Source organism: Sorex fumeus, unplaced genomic scaffold (assembly GCF_029834395.1).
Source record: "Sorex fumeus unplaced genomic scaffold, SorFum_2.1 ptg000122l, whole genome shotgun sequence".
NCBI classification, from domain to species: domain Eukaryota; kingdom Metazoa; phylum Chordata; class Mammalia; order Eulipotyphla; family Soricidae; genus Sorex; species Sorex fumeus.
This window is the reverse complement of record NW_026606179.1, coordinates 10,806,569-10,831,612: the sequence shown is the minus strand read 5'-3', so window position 1 is coordinate 10,831,612 and position 25,044 is coordinate 10,806,569. Positions and strand designations below refer to the sequence as shown.

The 25,044-nt window shown below is 57.2% G+C and overlaps 1 protein-coding gene across 3 annotated transcripts in view; it reads left to right on the top strand.

The window, feature by feature from the left end:
• Nucleotides 1-1,989: 1,989 nt before the first annotated feature.
• Nucleotides 1,990-25,044, top strand: part of MYH14 (myosin heavy chain 14) — a 56,469-nt gene continuing 33,414 nt past the window's right edge. For 2 of the 3 annotated variants that reach the window (XM_056135932.1, XM_056135931.1), the window contains exons 1-14: nucleotides 1,990-2,397; nucleotides 8,270-8,426; nucleotides 10,485-10,512; nucleotides 10,634-10,736; nucleotides 11,052-11,075; nucleotides 12,725-12,817; nucleotides 13,487-13,550; nucleotides 15,130-15,228; nucleotides 16,056-16,196; nucleotides 21,455-21,550; nucleotides 22,265-22,383; nucleotides 22,965-23,117; nucleotides 23,362-23,535; nucleotides 23,928-24,101. In XM_056135932.1, coding sequence (XP_055991907.1) covers nucleotides 1,990-2,397; nucleotides 8,270-8,426; nucleotides 10,485-10,512; nucleotides 10,634-10,736; nucleotides 11,052-11,075; nucleotides 12,725-12,817; nucleotides 13,487-13,550; nucleotides 15,130-15,228; nucleotides 16,056-16,196; nucleotides 21,455-21,550; nucleotides 22,265-22,383; nucleotides 22,965-23,117; nucleotides 23,362-23,535; nucleotides 23,928-24,101 — 1,833 coding nt within the window. The remainder of the gene's footprint in view (nucleotides 2,398-8,269; nucleotides 8,427-10,484; nucleotides 10,513-10,633; nucleotides 10,737-11,051; nucleotides 11,076-12,724; nucleotides 12,818-13,486; nucleotides 13,551-15,129; nucleotides 15,229-16,055; nucleotides 16,197-21,454; nucleotides 21,551-22,264; nucleotides 22,384-22,964; nucleotides 23,118-23,361; nucleotides 23,536-23,927; nucleotides 24,102-25,044) is intronic. The other variant, XM_056135933.1, reaches the window with a different exon arrangement.

Sequence of the window (25,044 nt, the reverse complement as noted above, 5' to 3'; positions counted from 1 at the left end):
GAAGCATCTAGAAGCTCTTCAGGCTCCTAGACAGTGCAGGATTGGGAAGAAGTTTGTTTCCTGGAAGATGCTGGGATTGCACTGACATTGCCACCGGTGGGTCCTGGTTTTTCTGAGCCCCCCTTTTATTGGGGGGAGTAGTGGTGAGGTGAGCACATTCTGGCTTCCCCAGGAGCATCCCAGGCCGTAAGGTTCTGAGAGCTGGGCTGCCCCCCCCCGCCATCGTGTGACTCATCTCTGAGTCTGTACCTCACTCTGGGTGGAGCCTGGCACTGGATGGGTGGAGGGGAGACATGACTGCCTGGCAGGACGCACCAGAAACGTTCAAGGAGACCCGAGTTTGGGTTCGTTCTGCAATCCTCGAGTGGACCCAGGAGGTCAGGAGCTGAGAGAAGCCAGATTCATGCCCTCTTAGGACACACATCTCAGAGTCAGGGTCCTTGCCCAGGACCCAGGGTAGCCCCCTTGGTCCCTAGTCACCCCCTCTGGCCCCCCAAAGACTTGGCCTCAGTCTCCAGGGCCAGTCCCAGTCCATGGCTGCCCTGGGGCCTTTGCACATCCTTCCTCACAACCTGCAAGACTTTTCCTTCAACATTCCCACGACACACCCCCTTCATCTCCCTCAGGTCTTTACTCAAATCCCACATCAGAGAGGCCGCCCTTGGCCACCCCAATTACAGCCCCCCCCCTCCTTTCTTCTTTTCTTTGGCATTTCTCTCCACGGAGCATACTGTGTAATTTCCCGTTTATCGCTTTATCTGTCTCCTGGGATCAGCACACCGGCTGGCCCATGGAAATGTCAAACAAGCCCAATGTGTAATTTAAAATTTCCTAGCAGCCACATTAAAAATTTAAAAAAAGAAAAAAGGAAGCAGGAACAACGACATTCACGCTAATGCCGCATTTCAAAGAGCCCGGTATATGAAACTGCCCGCCGCCCATCTCCCTGACAGGAAAGACATGGCCAGCTTTGTGTTGGCTCAGGCTTTGCACTCAAAAGAGGATCTAATTTCCATGGAGTTTTGGGTTTTTTTAGGGTGGGTCTCACTGCCTCTGTCCCCACACCCCCGCTCAGTGGGGAGCTATTCCTGGCTCTATGCTCAGGAGTGACCCCGGCAGTGTTTGGGAGGGGGCATAAGGGACACCAGGGATAATGCCAGGCTGGGCCAAACGCAACATCAGCCTGTTAACTATCTCTCTAGTTCGTGTCTTGGTTTTATTTTATGTTGGGTCCACACCTGGTGGTGCTCAAGGCTTATTCCTGCCTCTGGCCCAGTGATCACACCTGGTGGGGCCCGTGTGGGTGAATCGTGTGCAGGGCTAGTGGTTAACGCCGGCACTGTGTCTGCGGTGTGCATCTTGTACTCAGAACCCCATCTGATGTGGTGTTCTCCCTTTCTCGGGCCTTGTAGCCATGTGGAGGTGGGGCTGCATGTTCGAGGGGTGCAGGTTTGGGCATGGGGTGGCAGCTCGGACTGGAATACAAACTACTGAAGAAGACAGGGGTATTTTTCCAGCCTTTAGGTCTGGATGGCCGCAGGCTGATGAAATCATTACGGAATGAATGCATGAACAGATGAATGAATGGAATGAGTACAAGGACTCTCATTCACTTAAAAAAAATTGTTGTTGTTGTTTTGGGACCACACCCAGCAGTGCTCAGGGGCTACTCCTGGCTCTGCACTCAGGAATTACTCCTGGCGGTGCTCGGGGGACCATATGGGATGCTGGGGACCAAATCCAGGTTGGCCACATGCAAGACAGCTGCTCTCCCTGCTGTCCGATCGCTCTGGCCTTCTCATTCATTTTGGTTCTGGAGCAGGTGACCCAGGTCTCAAATCCAGGCCTTACAGGTGTAAGGCCCTGGGTTCAATTCCCAGCACCATCAGTTGGAAATAACCACATCCCCTGCCCCCAACAGGGTTTCTGGGGAAGGGAGGAAGAGAGCACCCCACCTTACCACTTCTCCTTGTCTCCCCTTCTACAGACATGGCTGCTGCTACTATGACAGTGCCCGGCAGGAAGGTGCCCCCCAGGCCAGGGCCCGTGCCCGAGGCCGCCCAGCCCTTCCTGTTCACACCCCGTGGCTCTGGGCTGGGCGGCGGGCCCAGTGGCACGAGCACCTCCCCGCAGGTGGAGTGGACGGCGCGGCGCCTGGTGTGGGTGCCGTCTGAGCTGCATGGCTTCGAGGCGGCAGCGCTGCGCGAGGAGGGTGAGGAGGAGGCCGAGGTGGAGCTGGCAGAGAGCGGGCGGCGGCTGCGGCTGCCCCGCGACCAGATCCAGCGCATGAACCCGCCCAAGTTCAGCAAGGCGGAGGACATGGCCGAGCTGACATGCCTCAACGAGGCGTCCGTGCTGCACAACCTCCGGGAACGCTACTACTCGGGCCTCATCTACGTAAGTAGGGGGGCAGCACCCCGAGTGCAAGACACACACCCCAAGCCCTTGATCAAGACCTCGGGTCTCACCGCGGGGACCTTCCCTGCACTGCGTTGCAAGACTTCATCATGATTATTGAAAGATATTTATATTTTTTGGGTTTGGAAGACACACCCGGCAGTGCTCAGAGCTGGCTCTCTGCACAGTGCTCAGGGATCATTCCTAGCAGTGCTCGGGTAACCCTATGGGGTGCTGTGGATGGAACCCAGGTCAGCCTCGTGCAAGGCAGCACCCTCCCCACTGTCCTATCTCTCTGGCCCAAAAATGTCAAAAAATTCTGCACCTGCAAATTAGATGCATCGGAGAGCGGGAGGGAGGGTGGTGCTTTTGCAGCAGTAACTTGGAAGGATCATCCTGCGGGGTCCAGACCTGGCTGGGAGGTCCCAGCCAACTGAGGAAGGCCTTGCACATCCCCCTACTGCCCCTGAAACCAGGCGGCATCGTGGGAAAACTGAGGCGGAGAGAGCTGTAACACAAGCAGAAGCTGTGGAACTAAGTCTTCGAAAAGAACATGGTCTCCGTACATTTCTATTTTGACGTTGCTGTTTTGGGGTCACACCTGGAGATGCCCAGGGCAAGTGACCGGTCACCTGGTGGGGCCTTCTGGCCCTGCCTCTTTGCTGTGACTGATAGGGTGCGGCTGGCGCAGTGAGTCTGGCCTTGCTCAGCCCTCAGACCTCCCTGGCCATTTTTTCATCTTTGCAGCCAACACAGCTGCTCGGAGTCCAGCCTCCACGTGTCAGGGGGAATTTTTTTTTTCCCACGAAAATACCAACCGCTGAGCCCCACCCTGGCCCCACTGGGCTCAGGCCCTCTGGGGTGCAGCCAGCCTTGAGCACCTTTTTACCCTCCCAGGGCAGCCATAGGACTAGTGAGAGCAAACAGGATTAGAGAGACAGACAAGGAATGTCAACAATAATGGGGAATAATAATAAGGGGCGACCAGCAAATATTTATCCAGCACTTGTGAAGTGCCAGGCGCTTCCCTGGAGGCCAGGGGCAGGCTCCTGACTGGAGACTCTTGTGACCTTCAGGAATGTGAAGTGTCTTGGGCCCAGGTCACAGCCATGGAGTTACAGGGGATTCAAATCCAGATTGCTGGCCCCAGAGTCATATTCTAAACCGCAGCTTAGGGGTAATGAAAAACAAAAATAAGCAACCGTAAAATACCCAACATAAAAGGAACCGGGCAGGGTGTTTGTTTGTTTTTGGAACTCAGCCAGCGATGTTTAGGGCTTATTCTTGGCTCTGCACTTAGGAATCACTCCAGGTAAGTTCAGGAGACCCTATTGGGTGCTGGGGATGGAACCAGGGTTGGCCACGCGCAAGGCAAGTGCCCTCCCAGCTGTACTATGGCTCTGGCCCCAGGAGTCATCAAGTTTTATATATTAGAAAGCTTGAATGGGAGGCTGGGGACAGAGGTTATGGTGCTTGTCTGGTACATGGATGACCCTGGTTTTCATTGCTAACATGGTCTGGAGTGATCCCTGAGCACAGAGCCAGGAGTAAGCCCTGAGCACTGCCAAGTGTGGCTCAAAACCCACCCTCCAAAAGAAAAAAAAATCCTAAATAAGAATAATAAAACATTGGAATAAATAGTTTTATTTAGTTCAAGCAAACATAGCGCAAGGAGGCCTTGCATGCAACTCACGTGGCTGCGGCCCAGTTCCAATCCCTGGCACCATAAATGGTCCTGTGAGTGCCTCAAGGCATGGTCCCTTGTTCCCCAAAGCAGTGAAGAGGAGAGGAGACAATTATTTTTATTATTATTTGGTTTTGGGACCACCCCCCACGGTGCTCAGGTATGGGGTGCTGGAGATGGAACCCTGGCCGGCCACATGCAGGCAATTGCCTTGCCTGCTGTACTATCGTTCCAGCCAGACGCAACAATTAAAATGTTACTGCAAGGCTGGAGCGATGTACTGCAGGGCAGGCATTTGCCTTGCGCACAGCCAACCTGGGTTTGATCCCCAGCACCCCATATTGTCCTCCCAAGCACCACCAGAAGTGATTCCTGAGCACAGAGCCAGGAGTAAGCCCTGAGCACCACCAGGTGTGGCCCAAAAACTTAAAAAACAACAACAACGCTCAAAACATGAAACCATACTGAGGGACTGGAGAAAGAGTACAGCACGGCTGACCTGCGTTCCTTCCCCAGCATCCCAGAGAGTCCCGAGAGCCCCATTGGGAGTGATCACTGAACAGAGTCTGGGTGGGGTAAGACTACGTACTTCTGGGTGTGTACCCCAACAACACGGAACTACAAAATACTCTGCAGCACTCAGCACCTGTCTCTGGCTCAAATCCTCAGCTCCGTGTAGAGTCCCCAAAGCTTCGCCATGACCGGTCCTAGGGCTCAGAGCCAGAAATCACCCCTGAGTCTTGCTGGGTTTTGCTCCAACCCTACCTCCCCCCCAGAAAGGAGCTACATCATTAGCTTCATTCAAAACAGAACAAACTGGCAGTGTTGGGAGCACAGAGCCGGCAGCAGGCCTTAGAGGTCAGGAGGTGGCCGCGGGCTGGCAGCTTGGCAGACAGACATAGGGGGCCCTGATGGAGGGCCCCCTGGCTCTAAGTCTCTCCCCTCTGACTTCTCACATACTTGGAGCTGTGTTGGTGAGGTCACCAGGTCAGTCCCTGCTTGTCTGCAGAGCAGAGGTCAGGCGATAGCGGGCACTCACTCTCCTCTGGGCACTCCCTTTGGTCTTTCAGTTTGTCTTATGTTTAAGGGATTATTATTTGAAAAAAAAAATTTTTATTGAATCACTGTGAGATACAGTTACAAAGTTGCTCATGATCAGATTTCAGTCATAGTATCCCAGCACCCTCACTCAGCCCACCTGCCACACTGCCACCACCTGTGTCCCCAGTTACCTGCCCACCCCCAGCCTGCCACAGTGACAGACACTTTTTTCTCTCTCCCTTTCTCCTTTCTCTCCCTCTCTCTCCCTCTCTCCCTCTCCCTCCTCCTCCTTCTCCCTCTCTGTCCTTCTTCCTCTCTGTCCTTCTCCCTCTCCCTTCCTCTCCCTCTCCTCTCTCTCTCCCTCTCCCTTCCTCTCTTTCTCCCCACCTCCCTTTCTTCCCGCCCCCCCACCTTGGCCTTTTAACAGACACTCCAAATCTTCCCAGCACCCCGCTGAACTGGGTGGTTGAACCCAGACTTCGACTTTGCACCCCTGCTCTGCTGCTACAGGAGGAGGGTTATTGCAGAAATTCTAAGGTGTTATGGCTAGTCTAATGGAAGTGAGATGGAAGATTCTGGAAACGCCCATGGGCGGTCCCATGGGTTAATTAATGCTAATAATCATCAGGGAGGGAGTGCCTGCTTTCTCTTGGACAGGGCGCTTTTGCTTTTGGGTTTTGGGGCCACACCCAGCATGCTCGGGCTGCCTCCTGGCTCTGTGCTGAGCGATCCCTCCTGCAGGGCTCAGGGGACTACGCAGGGCTGAGGATAGAACCTGCGACAGGCTTCGTCCCCTACATTTTGTCTTTCTGGCCAGGAGGCTATGTTCCACAGCACGCACCTGGTGGTCCTATAAAGTGCTCCCTCTGCACTGCATGTCCAGTGGGGGTCCCCCTAGGCGGCGCAGTACCATGGGGCTGCCTCTGGGCATTCCCCCGAGCTGGCCACAGGGCCCCTTGCGCACAGAGATCATCAAACCTGGCAGCTCTGGCAGTGCCCAGGACATGTGGGTGTCCCTGTGGGCCTCAGCCCATTTCCCAGTTGAGCTGTTGCAGCTGGAAGGCAGAGACACCTGGTGGGTGGCGCAGGTTGAGAGCCCAGAAGACCAGTCCCGGCCGCCAAGGCGCTTGGTCCTCAGCAGACTCAGTCTGGGTTCCCTCCCTGCAGATGCCACGACAGAGGGACCCCTGTGTGTCCTGCATGCAACTTGGGGCACAGAAAGGCCCATTGCCCCACCCAGCTCTCAGAATCTACTAGGGTGGCCTCCAAACTCCTTTCCCTTATTCGCTTCAGAGGCCTCACCCAGCTGTGCTGGGACCCTACAATTCCCAGCATCGGACCCGTAGCCAGCTGAGAGTCAAGCAGTCACCTAGGTTCCCTGGGCCTTGGGCCCATGTTGGGGTTCAAAGCCCATTTTCTGGGTGGCATGGAGGTGCCACCTAAGCAGATAACCCGCCTCTGCACCGCAGCTCGGCTCTTGCCCCCCCCCCCTTAGCCCATGTGACCTTCAGCTTCTCAAGTTGGAAACTCTGGAGGGAGGAGCCCAGTGTGGGTCCTGACACTCAGCTCTCCCCAGCCTCCTCTGAGTCCACCAGCTTCTGCCCCTTCCCAAGCCCCGCCCTGGCCTTGGCAACCAGGCTTTGCAACGGGGTGGGGGTCGGGGTGTGTGAGCTGTGGGGAGGGGGCTCCCCCTCCTCCAGGGTGCCCACAGCCATGAGATACCCTCCCAGGGAATGTGGTCTGGCTGCCCCGCCCTCCAGGAGCCCAACAGAGCTCCCCCAGAAAGGGAGGGCAGATACCCAGCAAACCGGTTGTTCGGCTCTGGGCTGGCCACCCACCCTCCCTCCACCGTTAAAAGGTTGGCACCGGGGAAGCCGGGCAGCCAGCCGGGGACACACCCTGCTCTGCGCCAGCAAACTGGGGGCTCAGCAGCCCTGGCATGCCCCCTCCCACGCCACCAGCTAAGTAGCTGCCTTAGATTCTAACTGGTCTGTTGCCCTTTGGGTGCTTTCACAGGCCACCAGCTACCCCTCCAGCTGTCTGGCCTCTAGGAGTCCCAAGAGTCTGATAATGTGAGTGTAGACCATCCTCTAGTCTGATGCCACGGGTGTAGACCGTCCTCTAGTGTCTGACACGGAGGGTGTAGACCGTCCTCTAGTCTGACACTGAGGGTGTTGATCATCCTCTAGTGTCTGACACTGAGGGTGTAGACCATCCTCTAATCTGACACCATGGGAGTAGACTGTCCTCTAGTGTCTGATGCAGCAGTGTAGACTACAAGGTCCTGAATCCCAGGCCCCTGGTGTGTATGTGTGTGTGAGTGTGTGTGTGTATGTGACACACTGAATTCAGGGCAGCTGAATTGTGATGTGTAACTTGGATACACACACACACACAACATCTTTATTTCATGCCCCTGGAGTGTGAATGGAGCAGCAGGACCTCTGACAAGCTTGTCCTGTTTGAGGCCTGAGTGATAGGACAGTGGAGAGGGCACTGGCCTAGCATGAGGCTGACCCATATTCCATCCCTGGCATCCCAGAGTGTCCCCCGAGCACTGCCAGGACTGATCCCCAGGCACAGACAGACCCTGAGCACTGCCAGATGTGACCCCCCCAAAACATAGCACCTCCACACCCTGCTCTGCCAAAAAAAAAAAAGTGTCCTGTTTCAGTGACTGCAGGGATTTCGAGCCCCTCCTGAACGGATCCTGGTAGGATTCAAGGCAGCATGAATGAGGCGCCCCTCCCCCCTTCCACTGCTCATGATTCTCCCCTCCGCATTAACTTGGCGGGGTGCTGGGGTTCTGAATCTGAACCCCCTGCCCCGTGCTTCCCAAAACCTGCCGGCTCACTGAGGCTCCGGGCTCCAGCTCACGTGAACTTCACTTTGTCATCCCGTGCTTGTGTGAGCCAGGCAGGTGACAGGCTGAGGCTAGTAGGTTTCCCTTTGGAGGGTGACTCCTCATTCATACATCACTGCTGCACAGTGAGTCCAGTTCCTGCCTCCCATCAGCCCGAAAGTATCGGGAGCAAATGTTCCCAAGGACGCTGTGGTTGTGCTGTGAAGAGCACCATCTTGTGCAGTGTGTGACCTGTGTGACCATCCAGGGCCGCAGGCGTACTTTTCTCTTTTTGCCCACTGCAGACCTACTCTGGCCTCTTCTGTGTGGTCATCAACCCCTACAAGCAGCTCCCCATCTACACCGAGGCCATTGTGGAGATGTACCGGGGCAAGAAGCGCCATGAAGTGCCGCCACACGTGTATGCAGTGACTGAGGGCGCCTACCGCAGCATGCTCCAGGGTGAGTGGGACTTGAGGCTGGGCAGCAGGTGCAGGGCAGACGCTGGGACCCCGACCCAAACTTCTCTCGTCCCTGTGCCATGTTCCTCACTTCCTCGACACTAGGGAATCTGGGGTGCCTGGCATCTGCAAGAGCATCTCTCGAGGTGCTGATCCCTCAGGCATTCATTCCTTCCACCTGGTTGTGGATCCTGATCCCAGGGCGCGGGGAGCAGCAGCCCCTTAGATGGTGGGTCGCTCTGTTCAGCTGTGCAGGTTGCACACTGCACAGGGGGACCACCGCCCCTCCCCCTGCCCCTGGTTGATCTTCCAGACAATGTTAGAATGTACTGTCTCTCCAGCCCCAGTGTCCCCACTGTAAAAGGGAACAAATAAACCACCACCAAACTAGTTGTAATTCACTCAACCAACTTCAAGCCTGTCCCCAACAGCGTGTCACCTTGTGCAGGGTGTGTGACATTCACAGACCCGAGAGCATGATCTATGTAGAAAGGACTAGATATCAGATAAAAGCGGGCCCAGGACTGCTGGGACGGTGATTGGCAGCCTGGGGGCTCACCTGCTGGGCAGAGGGCAGAGCTCAGTAATCACTTGCAGGCTGGACACAAAACCCCTTCCACAAACTCCCCCTGACCACCTCCAGGTGCCAGATACAGGGGCATAGACTCAGACCCCAGTGCACGTCCTGGAGACTGACAGACAAGAGTGACCAGATTTCCTGGCCTAATTAATCAGCATGCCCTGTTGGAAGTGGTGCCAGCACAGTTTTTTAAAAAAGCTTCACGCTGGCCCAGAGAGAACTTAGGGAGCTGGAGCTTTGCCTATGGGAGTCAGAGTCAGGCCCTGCACCCCTGAGCACAGCTGGCTATGACCGGAAGGAAGAAGGGAAAATGCTTCACAGAACAGTTGCAGCACACAATTATGTCCTTCCCAATTTGACATAAAATCTCTATTTTGACTAGAGTAATAGAACAGCAGGGAGGGCATTTTGTCTTGCATGCAACCAACCCAGATTCGATCCCCGGCATCCCATAGGGTCTCCCACAGGAGTAATTCCTGAGTGCAGAGCCAGGAGTCAAGCTGAGCATTGCCTGGTGTGGCCCCAAAATTATCAAACAAAACAAAAAGACAAAACCACTGCAGCTGATTCCATAAGTGGCCGGGCCTGGGGCAGGGGGGGAGTCCCAAAAGGCATCCTCCCACCCAGCACAGCCCCCACCACATGGGGCCATCCATCGCTGAGAAACCCTGGTCAAAAAAACTAAGGAGCAACCGAGTGCTGAGGGTCAGGAAGGATTCTTGGAAGGGGTGATGTTTCTGCTCAATGCCCAAGACTAGGAAAGCATGTACTGGCCAAAGGACCTATGGCGGGACCAGGATGAGGGTGATGTGGAGAGAGAGAGAGGGGCAGCGAGACTGGGAAGGGCTGGGCAGAGCCACGTGCAGGCTGGCGGACCTTGAGCGGAGGAGCTGGAGGTGGAAGCTGAAGGCAAGAAGAACTGGACTCAGGAGCACCTCAGGGAGAGCAGCCTGGGTTGGTGCCACTGGATATAGACTCAGAGCCCAGCCCCCGCTCAGCCTGGCTGGGACTCCGTGCCACAATTTCCCCTGCTGAAAGTGGGGCTGCAAACCACCTCGGCGCATAGTTTGAACTCAGAGAGTTCAGAGGTCCTCGAGACCAAAGCCTGTGGGGGTGGCTGCCTGCCTTGTGCCAGGGGTTGAGCCCAGGATCCCGGCCCTCACTCTGGGGTCCTGGATGTCACAAGCCCCCAGCCAGGCACTAGCTAAGGCCTGTGGTACAAATCCTGTTCTGTCGGGTTGAGGTTTACTGGGTGAGGAACAAGGCTCAGAGAGAGGTGGCTACTTTCCCAAGGTTACACAGCAGCCTCAGGCGGAGGCGGGGGGGGGGGGGGGAGTGCAGGTAGGGATGGTGGCCTCATGGATCTAGACGACAGCTTTTCCTTACCTTTCGGGAACGGTCTGGGATGGGGGGCCCGGCATGAGGGGGTCCCCTGAAGAGCACCCCCCGGGTGACGTGCCACCCTTCCCTCCCCTACAGATCGTGAGGACCAGTCCATTCTCTGCACGTGAGTAATCAGGAGGACTTCCCGGAGGAATTGGGCCAGCTGTGACTCTGCTTGGAGTGGGACAAGGTGACCTGGTGGCAAGGCAGACCCCTTCACATCTTCCTGTCTCCCACCCCTGCAGCGGGGAGTCTGGGGCAGGGAAGACAGAAAACACCAAGAAGGTGATCCAGTACCTGGCCCATGTAGCATCGTCCCCCAAGGGCAGGAAGGACCCGGGAGTCCCGGTGAGTCCCCGTGCAGCTCTGTGTCCCCTCATGCCCCCTGTTGGGTGTCCCTGCCCTGGGGGTGCACAGCTGGCTGGACCCAGGCATGGGCACCTGCCTCTGCCCTTGTTGGCCTTGGCGCTGCCCCTGCCGCTGTCTGAGTGCCAACCTGGCATGCCCACGTGCGCCCTGCACCCTCCAAGCTGCTGCTGGGCACGCCGGGGACAGATGGAGCAGGGCCCTCCCTCCAACCCCTTCACCTGTGTCTGTCTGTCCACACTCCATGTACCTGCGTCCTGCTCCGTGTCCTCCATGTCTCGTGTCCTGTGATCTCAGAACTCCACCAGCGCCATGTCTTATGTGAGTAGCCGGGCAGCCCCTCAAGCCTCAGTGCCCCACAGCCACCCTGTGTTGGCCCGTGTGTGCATGCAGTGTGTCTGTGCGGGTGCGTGCATGTGTATACATGTGCATGTGTGTGCATGTGTACATTCATGTGCACGTGTGTGCATCCTGTTCCCCTCGGCGTGCTTCTGTCTCACTGTGTCTACAGTCTCTGTGTTCCTGGCACAGTCATCTGCTTGTTTGGGCAGGGCCTGACCCCAACCTCAGGCAGGGTCGGATACCCTGCAGGCAATTAAGTGTGGAGGGAGGAAAGAAGGAAGGGAGGGAAGGAGGATGGGAGGAAGGGAGGGAGGGAGGGAGGGAGGAAGGAAGGAAGGAAGGAAGGAAGGAGGAAAGGAGAGAGGGAGGGAGGGAGAGAGGGAGGGAGGGGGCAGGCAGGCCACAGCGGGCAGGGGCTCCAGCAGACAGACCAACCCTACCTGCTGCCTGGTGGGACCCAGGAAGGAGGCGCCCTCACCCAGTGCTTGTGTTCCCCATTTCTGTGGGAGGCGAGTCCAGTGTCCCATGAGCCCTTGTCCAGTGCTCCACCCACTCAGGCGCCACAGCCGGTTCTGCCCAGCCCTTCAGGACACTTGCTCCCTGAGACATGGACATGCACCTTGGCCCACTGTGCCCTGTCAGATCTTGTGCGGCCCTCCTGAAATGTTGGCCGATTTCACAGTCCCCCTGGGACAGCCCTAGGCTAGCGGGGACCCCTGGTGTCATCACAGCTTATGGCTGCGCAGACAAGGTGTGGACACGTGGGCTGGCATTTGCTGGGACCCTGCTGTGCGCCTGGCCCAGACATGGAGGAGACTGTACGGAAATTTCACCATGAGGCCCCGCCACGGACCAGCCTGGCTGGGGGAGGAAACACCCTCCTTTTTGGGGCCTCCACCTGGTGGTACTCACAGCTGACTCCTGGCTTTGCGCTCAGGAATCTCTCCAGGCAGGGCTTGGGGAACCTTATGGGGTGCCAGGGATGGAACCCAGTTTGGCCACAAGCCAAGCAAGTGCCCTGCCCGCTGTTCTGTCGCTCGGCCCAGGGGCGACACTCATTAGTTGCAGTGTGGACAGCAGTCACTGGCACAGAGTTGCCAGCATCATGCCGAGTGCATGCGGGCGGCACTAGGGATCGAACTCTTGGCCTCACGCCTATAAGGCCCGGGTTTGGGCCCCTGAGCCCCCTCAGGGTGCCTGGGCTATGTCTCCAGGCAAACACAACATGCTCACTTCATGAAAATGCTATAGTTTCACAAGTCACTTATGAGCCTGGGTTCACTGCAGCAACAAGTGGGCAGAGTGACCTCCCCCCACTTCCTGGGACCCCGGTCGCTGGTGTGGATCCTCGCAGGCCTTTTTCTGCATGAGGAAGAGCCAGTCTGGCCCTGGAGCTGTGGGCCTGGGTTGGTGCCGGCACCTTCCTGCTATCACCGAGTGTGAGGGCACGCTTTGGGGTTTGGTTCTGCTGCTTGTTTGTCATTCACCTGTGTCCCTCCGAGATGTTCCTATCAGGGTAGAAGGCCCAGCAGGACAGGGATGCTGGCGAGCGGCCTGCCCCCGACACCCCAGCCCCTCGCCCTTCTGACCCCCATAGTTCTCATGCTCAACGGTCTCTCCCACTGCAGGGCGAGCTGGAGCGGCAGCTGCTTCAGGCCAACCCCATCCTAGAGGCCTTTGGCAACGCTAAGACTGTGAAGAACGACAACTCGTCCCGCTTTGTGAGTGAGGGGGTGGGGCCTGCTGGGGTGCTGGGGTGAGCAAGGGCACTGGGCCTGCAGAGAGATAAGACCTGGGGCCAGGACCCCTGGGTCTGAGCGGGCAGGAGATGAGGACCTGAATCCCTGGGTTTGAGGGAGGGGATCCAGACATCTTGATCTGAGAAAGAAGGGATAGGAGCTTGGACTTCTGGGTCTGAGGGCTGAGGAGCAGGAGTCTGAACCCCTGAGTCCGAGGGAGGAGGTCTGTTGGTCTGGACCCTTGGTTCTGAGGGAGGAGTTGGGAGTCAGGTAAAGAATGAGGAAATTTGACTGATTGAAGGGAGCGATGGGAGGGCATTTGCCTTGCACACACTGACATGGGTTCCATCTCTGGCACCCCATAAGTTCCCCCAGCTCTGCCAAGAGTGATTCCTGAGCACAGAGCTAGGGAGTCAGTCCCGAGCACTGCAGGTTGTGGCCCCAAAACATAAAAAAGAATGAAGAAATCAGAATCTTGGCCAGGAGTGAGCACCAAGCACAGAGCTGGGTGTGGCTCCCCAAAAGGAAAAAGACAAGGAACCTGGAGGGTTGGGTGTCCAGGAGCCTCTGCTCGGCCCCCAGTGATGGGGGTGCAGGTGGGGTGTGGGGAGGGTTCCCAAATGGAACTCCTGCCCCGTCCCTCCCGCCCAGGGCAAGTTCATCCGCATCAACTTCGACGTGGCTGGGTACATCGTGGGCGCCAACATCGAGACCTGTATCCTTTCTTGCGCCCTGAGAGGAACTGTGGCCCTGGGGGCGGACTCAGCGCCTCCATGTGGGAGGAGGCTGCTGTCCTCCTAGGAGCCGAGCCTGGGGGCGCTGGGGGCGCGAGTCCTTGCCTAGTCCTGGCGAGTACTGAAGAATTCCATCTTGGAGGACCAGAGCCACACTACAGCTGGCAGGGCGCATGCCTTGCATCAGGCTGACTGGGGTTCGGTCTCTGGCACCTCAAATAGTCCCCAAGTTCCACCAGGAGTAATTCCTGAGTGCAGAGCTAAGAGTGTGAGCACCTGAGCACCACAGAGTGTGACCCCCCCCCCAAAAAAAAAGAATTCGATCTTGAGACCTGAAAGAGTTCAGTGGGTTGGGCGCTCAATTGCACGAAGCCAGCCAGTCTGGGTCCAGTCCACATATCATCCCGGAGCCCTACCAGGAGTGGCCCCTGAACACAGAGCCAGGAGTAAGACCTGAGCATAGCCAGGTAGGACCTCCCCTCCTTCGCCCCCAAAATTCACTTAGTGACAAAGAGATTGTTAAAAGGGGTAAGGCTCTTGCTGTGCATGTAGCCGACCCCAGTTTGAAGTCCTGGCACTACATATGGTCTACCCGGCACCACTGAACACCAACATGCCACCCCCGCCCCAAAATAAAAGAAAAAAAGAAAGTGCTTCCATCCCTGGAAGGTCCTGATTGAAGGGCGTTTGATAGCGACACCTCTGATGAGCTGCTCAGGTGCATGTCTGCACACTCAGCACCCTGAATCCCCCTCCAGCCACAATGACTTGGGGATCCCACAGGAGCAGTACAGGGATGGTCAGTGGGGAGACCCTCTGGAGACCTTGTCCTGTCACTCCCTTTGCTGCACTGTCACCTGTGCTGCGAATGATGCTGTTTCTAAACAGGAAGGGGAAGCTGCCCCGATGTGGTTTCCTCCCCCCCCCCACCCCCCCACCCCCGCTCCCGGGCTTCCCCTCTCCCCAGGGGGGTTTAGTCCATGGGTCACTCCAGATGGTGCTCAGGGGACACTGTGTGGTGCTGGGGATTGAACCAGGCAAGCATCTTCACCCCTCTACTCCCTCCCTCGGGTGAGGGTCCCCGAGTTCTGCTGTTATGGTTGTCCTGTGTATTGTGGCTCACTTGGGATAGACAGATGTAGGAGTAGATTGGTAAGTGAGTTGTTCTGACCATCTCTTAGGTATCCAGAAACTAGCAGCATGCCTCAAAGGGAGGAACCAATGGCCTAGCCCCCATCCGGGGAACTGAAGCTGGCAGAGTAGTGATGGTCAGATTGTTCCATCATGGGCCAGGGGGTGGTGCTTCACTTCAAGTCAGACTGGGTTGGGGCACTGACTTACAGCAGCTTAGCCATCCGGCTTAGCATCCTGCAAAGACTGTTGTGCTGGGATCATGTCCACCAGACCAGTGTGTGGCAGTTAGTTACTGGCTGGGCTGGGAATGACTCCAAATATTCTTTCTGGGGACAGTTTTGAAGAGGAGAGAGCAACACAAGCGGATGGGGGAAGGGGAGGGTCCCCCCACCTCCAGCGGTGGTTCCTTGACTCCTCTCCACTCAGACCTGCTGGAGAAATCTCGGGCCATCCGCCAGGCCAAGGATGAGTGTAGCTTCCACATTTTCTACCAACTGCTGGGAGGTGCTGGGGAGCAGCTCAAGGGTAAGTGCCGGGAGCCCCTCCCGGCTGAGGGTGGGGTTGGGGGACTCAGGGGTCGTGGCTTAGCCCAGACTCCGGGATGTGGCTTCCCACAGGCTCCGGTGGGCGTGGCTTCCCCCTTGCTCGAGGGCGTGGCCTATCCCAGAGTCTGGGGCCTGGCTTCCAACGGGATCCTAGGGGCTTGGTTTCTCCCTGCCTTAAGGGGCGTGGCTTATAGCTTGCTCCAGGGGCGTGGCTTATCCCAGATCAAGGGGCGTGGTTCATCCTCCATTCGGGCGTGGCTTCCCGGGCCCTGCCACCCCTTCCCTGTCCCCTGTGGTTCCCTCTCTGCCGCCCGACGGGATCCCTCTGCCGTGGGCTCATGCGACTCCTCCGCGCGCTCTTCTCTCCCGAAGCTGCTTCCTTCGGCGGCTCCTCGGCCCTCACGCCGGCTTGGTCACGGCTCGCACCGCCTCGGGGGTCCCGACTGTCCTGGTGTGTGTGGCTTTGTGGCCCCCGCGACCACCCTCCTGCCTGAGACGCCTCCTGCCTCCTGCTTCTGCTCCTGCCCGACGGTCTCCCCCGCGCTCCTTTATCTGGCTCCTTCCATCCCGGAAAGGGAGGCGCCTGCTCCCGGGAGGGCCCCCCGTCACCCCTAGCCTCCTGCACGCAGGGACCCCTGTGCCCTGTCGCCAGCTAAGGGCCTTTCCTGCCTTTGTAGGAGTGGGATGAGGAGTGGGAGGTTTGCTACGCCCCAGCCTCTGCCTGCGGGGAAGTGGAGCCTGGGAGCCCCCGTGGGGAGCCCCAGTGCCTCCCAGGGGGCCTGACTCACCCTGTCTGCCCACCCGCAGCTGACTTGCTCCTGGAACCCTTCTCGAACTACCGCTTCCTCACCAATGGACCTGCATCCATGCCGGGCCAGGAGCGCGAGCTCTTCCAGGAGACGCTGGAGTCCCTGCGCGTGCTGGGCTTCACACATGAAGAGATCATCTGTGAGTCTCCACTGGGTGTCGGCAGAAGGGGACAGTCTGGGGTACAGTTGAGGATGGGGTGACACTGCAAACATGTCAGCTCTCAGAGGGACACTGGAACTGTGTCCTGACCCCAAACTTAGCTCCTGGCCCACTCTGCTTAGAGGGGTCAGGCAACAATGGGGTGAAATACCCCACAATTCACCTCGTATTTGCTGCCAACACCTCCCCATTTTCACCAATCTTTGGGAGGCCTTTGGTTGTTGTTTTAGGGTTACACCCAGCGATGCTCAGGGGTTACTTTTGGCTCTGCACTCTGGAATTATCCTGGCAGTGCTTGGAGGACCAAATAGGATGCTGGGGATTGAACCAGGGACTGCCACGTGCAAGGCAAGCACCCTTCCTGCTGTGCTCTTGCTCCAGCCTGCTCTTTTCTGAAGTTCGTGTGAACTTTTTCATGGACAAAATCTGCAGTTGGCATAGCTTTGATTTGTCTCTGGTTTCAGAAAGACACATTCTGTTTCTGCCACTGTGCAATGCCTGATCAGCTGTGTGCCTGGACATACAATAGGAAAATCAGAAAAATAATAGTGCTTTGTTGCATGGAATGATTTTGTTTGCAAATCATTCTGTTTCTGGGCTCTGACCTGCTGGGACTCTGTTTGCCTCTTTGATCATGAAAGATTTGCTTGACAAATGTTCCAGTTGGTCTCAGGCATCCAGATTTTGTATCTGCTGGCATCTACGTCGCTGCTTGGGGTGCGTTATTTCCCAGGTGCAAACTGTGCGATCAGATGGTGAAATTTCGATGGTGGATTTTTTTTCCCGGCTTTTGTTGTTTGTGGGGTGAGAATGGGGGTGTCACATGCAGTCAATTCCCGGTGCAGTGCTCAGCGATCACTCTTGGCAGATCTGACCCAGACCCCTGGCAGAGCCAGAGCTCAGTGTGTCGAGATGGACAGAGGTGGCTTTCTCAAAGCCTGGTGCCTTAAGCTGCAGTCGTTCTGAGCCAGGGACCAAACCCAGGACTGCGCATGCTAAAGTAGCTCTCTCCACCCTTTGCGTCCCCCCCCCACCCCTGCCTTAGCAGCTGTCCAGGATCTCTGCCCACCGGAAGAGTGGGGTGAGCCCCGGTAACTCCCAGAGGTGCGTCCCCAGCCACAGCCCCTGAACCCTGGGGAGTTCTGGGCTGCCATCTCTGCCTCTCCTTGGCGTGATAAAGCACCACGTGGTCTCCCACTTTCCTTTTCTGTTGGAGCTCATGTTCCTGGGACAGGCACTGTCTTAACTTAGATAATTACATCTGCCATGACGCAGGACCAAAGGGGGACACCACAGGAGGCCTGGGACTGCTTGAACCTAGCTTTCTGGGGAGGTAGGGGCAGACACGCCCCCATAGAGACATCCGGAGCAGCTCCTGCGTTTTGTTCGTTTTTCCCGGGGTGTGGATGCGGTCACACCCATAGGTACCCAAGGCTGAGTCCTGGCTCTGTGCTCAGGGCTCACTCCTTGCAGGGATTAGGGCACCCTCTGATGGGAGTGTACCCACACAGTTGGGAGTTTTGTTGTTTGGTTTGTTTGTGGCTGCCTGGCATCACATGGTTTGAACTGACCCTCGGGTGACAACTCTGGCTGTAATTGTCCCCTGGTCTCTGGCAGCACTGTAGGAACTCCCCCTCTCCCCCCCCACACACACAGCCCCAACTGCTTCCCAGCCTCCCACTGAGCGGGAGTGCCAGCTTCTTGCCTGACACGGGGTCTTAAGCCCTCCTGCACCCACTGATTGCCCAACCCTGGTTGCGTAAGGCCGAGTCTCTGCTCTACTCCCTGGCAAACAACCCCCCCCCCCGCAGCCACAGTGGGGGCCTCGCCCCTTGGGTCCCTCCTGACTCCCTTACTCCCTTACCTAAAGTGACCTCTGGGCAGCTGCCTTGCTGGGTGATGGGCACAGACAGCAGGTCCAGCTCTAGCCATTTCCAAACAGAGCTGGGAACACCCCTGAAGGCTTCCGAGTCTGCTTTGGAATCGGACCCAAGATAGTCTGTGTGAGCCAGTCTCTCTGTCCTTGGGTGCCAGGTTTCCCATGGCTCTGTAGCCTGCCTGTCCTTTAGAAATATTCTCTGTGTGGAAGACAGGAGCCGTCCATTCCTGGGGCCAGAGCCATAGAACAGCGGGAGGGTGTTTGTCTTGCACGCAACCAACCCAGGATTGATCCCTGGCACTGCATCTCATACAGTCCCCAAAGCACTGCCAGAAGGAATTCTTGAGCACAGAACCATGAGTCAACCCTGAGCATCGCCTGGCGTGGTCCTCAAAAAAGCTTATAAAATAAAATAAAAAATAAAAAAGGACCAGACCTTGTCCCGCAACCTTTTCCCAGATATCATAGGTTTGCGGCATTGGCTTTAAAGCCTCGTCTTTCTTCTCAACTCTGAATTCTGAGTCCTTTGAGAGTAGGGGGTCCCAGGGAGGTAGCCCCTTTGCCCTGTGTCTGGCTTATTTCCTAGGTTCACAAATGGTCACACATAAAGTGGCTTCTAAAAGACCACACACACTTGGGGCCAGAGTGATTGTATAGCAGGGAAGGTGCTTGCCTTGCACTCAGCCGACCTAGGTTCAATCCCCGGCACCCCATCTGGTCCCCGTGCACTGCCAGGAGTAATTCCTGAGCACAGAGCCAGGAGTAAACCCTGAGCACTGCTGGGCATGACCCAGGAAATACACACACACACACACACACACACACACACTTGCCCTCCAGGTGCTCAGTTCAGGGCTCAAGGCAGTTATTTCTCGCCTTTACAGACTCTAGGCTCCCAGAGCCTTCCCCCACATCCAAAGCACCAAAAGCACCAAAGAGAATTGGTTGACTGGTGCCCACAATTTGTGTTTCTCTGTTTGTGCCCCAGGGTGCAGATTTCCTGCTAGTGACTTAACAGCTAAGAATGTAGGTTCCGCCCTGGGGCTGGAATCCACCTGAACCAGGCCACCAGAGATCCCCAATAAGTGCATTCCCAGGAGATTCCTCAGTTTACTCATCTGTCATTAGCTTCAGTTTCCCTTCTGTGGAATGCTGCTGCTGTGGTTGCTAGGTGCTGGCCTTCTAGAAGGTTCCAGGACTCTGAGGCAGCATTGGGGTAGGATCTGGCTCCCTACATTGCTCAGAAAAAAAAAAAATTGTTGTTGGGCCCAAGCAATAATACGGCAGGAAGGGTGCTTGCCTGGCATGCAGCCAACTCGGATTCGATCCCAGGCATCCCATAGGGTCCCCGGAGCTCTCCAGGAGTGATCCCTGCTAGAAATAAGCCCTGAGCATCGCCAGATATAGCCCCCAAACCATAATAATATGTCAGTGTCACTGTTACTGTCCTCCCGTTGTTCATCGATTTGCTCCAGCGTGCACCAGTAACATCTCACAACAAATTATGTGACTTGTTATTGTTTTTGACATATTGAATATGTCATGGGTAGCTTGCCAGGCTTTGCCGTGCGGGTGAGATACTCTTGGTAGCTTGCTGGGCTCTCTGAGCGATAGCACAGTGGGTAGGGCATTTGTCTTGCACACGGCACACCCGGGTTTGATTCCTCCGCCCCTCTTGGAGAGCCTGGCAAGCTACCAAAACAATAATAATAATAATAATAAAATTCCCACTTCAACCCACTAGCCGTGAAGACCGTTCCAAATCAGCTATTGTGGGGGAGGTGGAGGGTGGGGATGGGGTGAACACAGGGACAGAACCGGATAGGCAAGGATCTCCCGCGCTGTCGGCGGCCCCTCCACTGCAGTGCCATGGGCTTCCGCGCTCCGTACCGTCCAAGCCCTGCAGTTCACGAGATGTGCTCTAGGTGGCAGCCAAGCGCTCCCAGTGCAGGTCCTTCCATGGTGGTCAGCTCACGGTCCAGCTACCTATATCCATCGCCTCCCAGACTTCTGCCCTCCAAGACTTGGTGCCCGCACAGTGGGCAGCCCACTGGCTGACGAACACAGACACACAAACACACACACACACACACACACACACACACACACACACACACACACACAGGGACCAGCCTTTCCAGGCGTCCTGGGCAGGGGCACTGCGATCCACCCAATGATGCTGTGGCCTCTGCCAGCCAGATCACTTTGACAGTCTCGGGAGGACCTCAGGGTTTTCGTTTTTGTGCGGTGTTTGATTTTGGTTTTTCTTTCTTTGTTTTTGGGTCACACCTGGTGGTGCTCAGCGCTGACTCCTGGCTCTGTGCTCAGGGGTCACTCCTATCGGGGCTTGGGGGGACTCCATTCGATTGAGCCTGGGTCGGCCGCGTGCAAGGCAGACGCCCTCCCCGATGTGCTATCATCTCAGCCCCCATTTTTGTCTTTTTTGTGGGTAACATTGATGCTAAAAAATGACCCCAGACCCAGGAGACTGGAATGGGGTTCCCTGGGAAAAGACGGGTATGGGGGGCCCTTACTGAGGTGGCAGGGCGCAGGTGTGATTGATGCAACTGGCCGTGGGTGGTGAATCAGGTGCCTTCAGACAGATGCACGTGGCACCAGATCACTGTCCCTTGTAGGCTGGGGGCCACGTGAGCCCCTTCATTTCCCTGGATCCTGAGACCTGGGAGAATCCACTGACCTTTCTCTTTTCTGTCTTTTGATTGATTGACTGATTTGGGGGGAGGAGTTTGAGCCACACCCAGGAGTGCTAGAGACTGTTCCTGCCTCTGTGCTAAGGTGGGTCCCCTGGGACCTTCTGTGGCATCCTGTGGTGCACGCCAAACACTACCCCACTACCCCCCCCCCCCCGTTACCCGTGCCTGTTTGGATTGTTTGCTTTCAGGACCACACCTGGGGGTGCTCAGGGCTGACTCCTGGCTCTGTGCTCAGGGCAACAGTTGTAGAGCTGGAGATGGAATAGGGTCAGCTGCCTGCAAGGCAAGTGCCCCACGCTCTCCTGTGGCTGCAGCCCCTCACCCCGCCTTTTAACTAACAAAGTTGGTTGTGGCGCTCTATGACGACGGGTTTTAGAAGTCCTCCCTTGTCACCATAGGCTGTGGTTATTTTATTTTATGTTGATCTTGGGGCCATATCTGAGATGCTGGCAGCTTCTCCAAATGAGGGCCTCCAGGCTCCCTCCCAGCTGGGCTTGGGAGATTATGCAGCGCAGGAAGGGGACCAAACCCAGATCTGGTGCAGGTGGCGCAGTGCCCCAGGCCTACAGGGGTGCTCGAACAGTGTCCAGGAGCCCCCTCAGGGCAGGGACCTGCCTGATCCTCCCCCACTCTGTGACCCTCAGCTATGCTACGGATGGTCTCAGCGGTCCTCCAGTTCGGCAACATCATACTGAAGAGAGAACGGAACACAGACCAGGCATCCATGCCTGATAACACGGGTATGGCCAGCCACACCTCCTCCTCCCCCCGTTCCTACCCCCCCCCCCCCCCGCAACGTGTGCTGAGTCCTTCTACAAGTTCCTGCTGCACAGGTTCTCCTGAACTCTGCTCCCCCACTACCACCTGCCACCCCCTCCCCACACACACACCACAGAGGCTACACCCTGCCCACCTGTCCCTTCCTCAAAAGGGACACTACCCCTTTAAGATCAATAGTGCGTGGCCAGAGCCTCTAAGCACAGCACCAAGGCCTTTGCCCTGCCAGCCAGCGGGGCTGTGGGGCTGTCCGGGCTGGGTCCAGCAGCCCAGAGGACCCCACGTGGTCCCCAGCACCGCTGCCGCCTGGCCTTCCCACACCTGCCGGCCTCCATCTGGGCTGCGGGGAACCTGCCCCCTGCAGTTTCACGCCCACTTCTGAGTGAAATGCCTGTGTTGCGGGGAGTGCGCCCCACACTGTGCAAAGTGGCCCTGTACCCCCACCCCACCCCCCACCCCTGCAACCCCCGGCCCCAGGATCATGCCCCCGGCATCCCGTGATAAGCTTTCCCAGAGCCCAGCCATGACTCGTGCCCAGGGTGATTTTTGTCAGGTTTCTAGCTGGACCAGAAACATCCGCATGGGGCCCTAGCTCTGGCGGGGACGCCTGGGGCCCCGTGGTCTGTCCCTCCACCGACAGACAGACAGACCGTGACCTTGGTGCCTCTCGCCCACAGCTGCTCAGAAGCTCTGCCGCCTCCTGGGACTGGGGGTGACGGATTTTTCCCGGGCCCTACTCACCCCCCGCATCAAAGTTGGCCGAGACTATGTACAAAAGGCGCAGACCAAGGAGCAGGTGAGAGGCCGGGAACTGTCGTGCTCCCAGCCCCCCCCCCTCCACTTGGTTCTCTCACTCTGATCTGGTGGCAGATAAATAAAAAATAAGATACACTGATACTTGCTGTGAGAGAGGATCTGAGAGTCCAAGAATGTTCTCCTGGCGGGGTGGTGACTAATGGAAACACAGGAGTTCAAGCCAGGCGCAAGGAACAGCATGTGTGAAGGGAGCTGGGACAGTAAGGAGGGTGGGGGCGGGGGGCCAGGACAGTTGTGTGGCTGAAACTAGTCAGGGAGGTTGGAAGGGTCATATTATTCAGGGTCTTAGGAACCCAGAGTGAGGAGGTATGTTTTATTTGGCATGTAGCAGGGGACTATTACGGGAGACTTTTTTCAAAAGCCAGTTTTTCCATTATAAGGATTTCGCTTGTCTGTGTGAGGGATACAGGTTGAGCCAGGGGCCAGGGACTGCCACCCTCGATGGCCATGGGGAGGCATTAGTGGACCAGTTAGTGCCTGGGGCACCTCACACAGTGCCTGGCACTCAGCGGGGCACCAGCGACACCTGTTGCCCCCCTCATGGCCTTCCCTGTCCTGCAGGCTGACTTTGCACTGGAGGCCCTGGCCAAGGCCACCTACGAGCGTCTCTTCCGCTGGCTGGTCCTGCGCCTCAACCGTGCCCTTGACCGCAGCCCCCGCCAGGGCGCCTCCTTCCTGGGCATCTTGGACATTGCCGGCTTCGAGATCTTCCAGGTGCCCCGCCGGCCTCTCTGGGTCCCTGCTACCCCTCCCTGAGCCTCTGTCCCCCTCTCTGGGCCTCTGTTTCTCTCTCTCTGGGTCTCTGTCCCCCTCTCTGGGTCTCTGTCCCCCTCTCTGGGTCTCTGTACCCCTCTCTGGGTCTCTGTCCCCTTCTCTGGGTCCCTGTCCCCCTCTCTGGGTCTCTGTCCCCCTCTCCAGGCTCGTGTCCCCTCACCCCCTCTCCCCCATCTGTCCGCAGTTGAACTCCTTCGAGCAGCTGTGCATCAACTACACGAATGAGAAACTGCAGCAGCTGTTCAACCACACCATGTTCGTGCTGGAGCAGGAGGAGTACCAGCGCGAGGGCATCCCCTGGACCTTCCTGGACTTCGGCCTCGACCTGCAGCCGTGCATCGACCTCATTGAGCGGCCGGTGAGCCCCAGCCCCACACTTGGACGGTGGGCCAGCCACCATCCTGGGGAAGTAGGGTGCAGGGATGAAGCCCCGCGGGGTCTGCTAGAGTCAAGGTGCCTCTGCCTGCGCCCCTTCCCAGCTGGGTGTGACCTGATGTCACACTTATAAGATCTAAAAGTAGCAGCCACGGGACCAGAGTAATGGCACAGTGGGGAGGGCGCCTGCCTTGCATGTGGATCACCAGGTTCAATCCCCAGCACTGCATTCTGTCCCTTTGAGCACAGAGCCAGGAGTAACCTTTGAGGCACTGCTAGGTGTGGCCCCCAATTACAAACAAAACAAAAACAAAGTGACAGTGTCCTCAGTGCCCTGTGTGGGGGATTGTGACCCAGCTCTCCCCCTGTCACCAGGCCAACCCCCCCGGGCTTCTAGCCCTTCTGGATGAGGAATGCTGGTTCCCCAAGGCCACGGACAAGTCTTTCGTGGAGAAAGTGGCCCAGGAGCAGGGTGGCCACCCCAAATTCCAGCGGCCGAGGCAGCTGCGGGACCAGGCCGACTTCAGTGTCCTGCACTATGCCGGCAAGGTAGGAGGTTGGGTCGGCAGCCTGGGGGCGGGGACATACTGGCTACCATGGATGGAGGGTGTGAGGGCCAGCTAGGTCCATGGGGACAAAATGCGCCTGGAACTGGGCCTGAATAAAACCACAGGAAGGAGAGATGGGGACACTGGTGAAGTCACCAAAGGCTGCCATCAGAAAGGGTTATTTGCAATAGGTTTTGAGGGACCAATAAGAGTTCAGCAGCACGGGCATTCTGATGCCTCTTACTCTCTCAGTGCAGCCTGCACATGCCTTTCCTGCAGCTGCTCCTGTGCTGAGCCAAGCTGGGGGCACGGTTAGAGCCCAAAGCAGGGGCCACCTGGAAAGCTTTCACAGAGCAGAGCGATGCTGGGTTCCAGCCCTGAGTCACAGGCAGCAAAGCTCTGGGAGGCCAGAGAAGAAATAAGCCCAGCCCTCACCCTGCTCAGAAGGCATGGATGAGGGCGGGACAAGGACGGCCACCCGGCATGCCCATTCACCAAAGGCGGGCGCTGCAGGCAGTGCCTGGGGCTGGACAGCGCCTGCTCTCCAGGATCAATACCAGGTCAGGGCAGGTTGCGGGATGGGGGAAGGGGTGCCCTGCTGGCGGGTGGAGGGGCCCCTCATGGCAGGAGCCAGGAGTCAGGCCGAGTGTGGCACCTGTTTATTTCCAAACATTGTCTAAGACACCCAACGAGTTAGATTCTACCCTCCACCCCCACGCCACTGGGCCCACGCTTCTGGGGGTCCTAGTCAGTGGGGGTCAAAGGTGAAGTTCAACCAACACCCAAGAATAGTCGAGATAAGTACCAGGAGTTTCGCTCCATGGCCTGGAGGCCAGCCGCACATGCTGGGGGAGATGGCAGCTCAGATAGAGAAGGGAGCACCAAGTAAAGGGTGTTGGGAGGATCCACCCAGGATGGGAAATGCATGCTGAAAGTACACTATA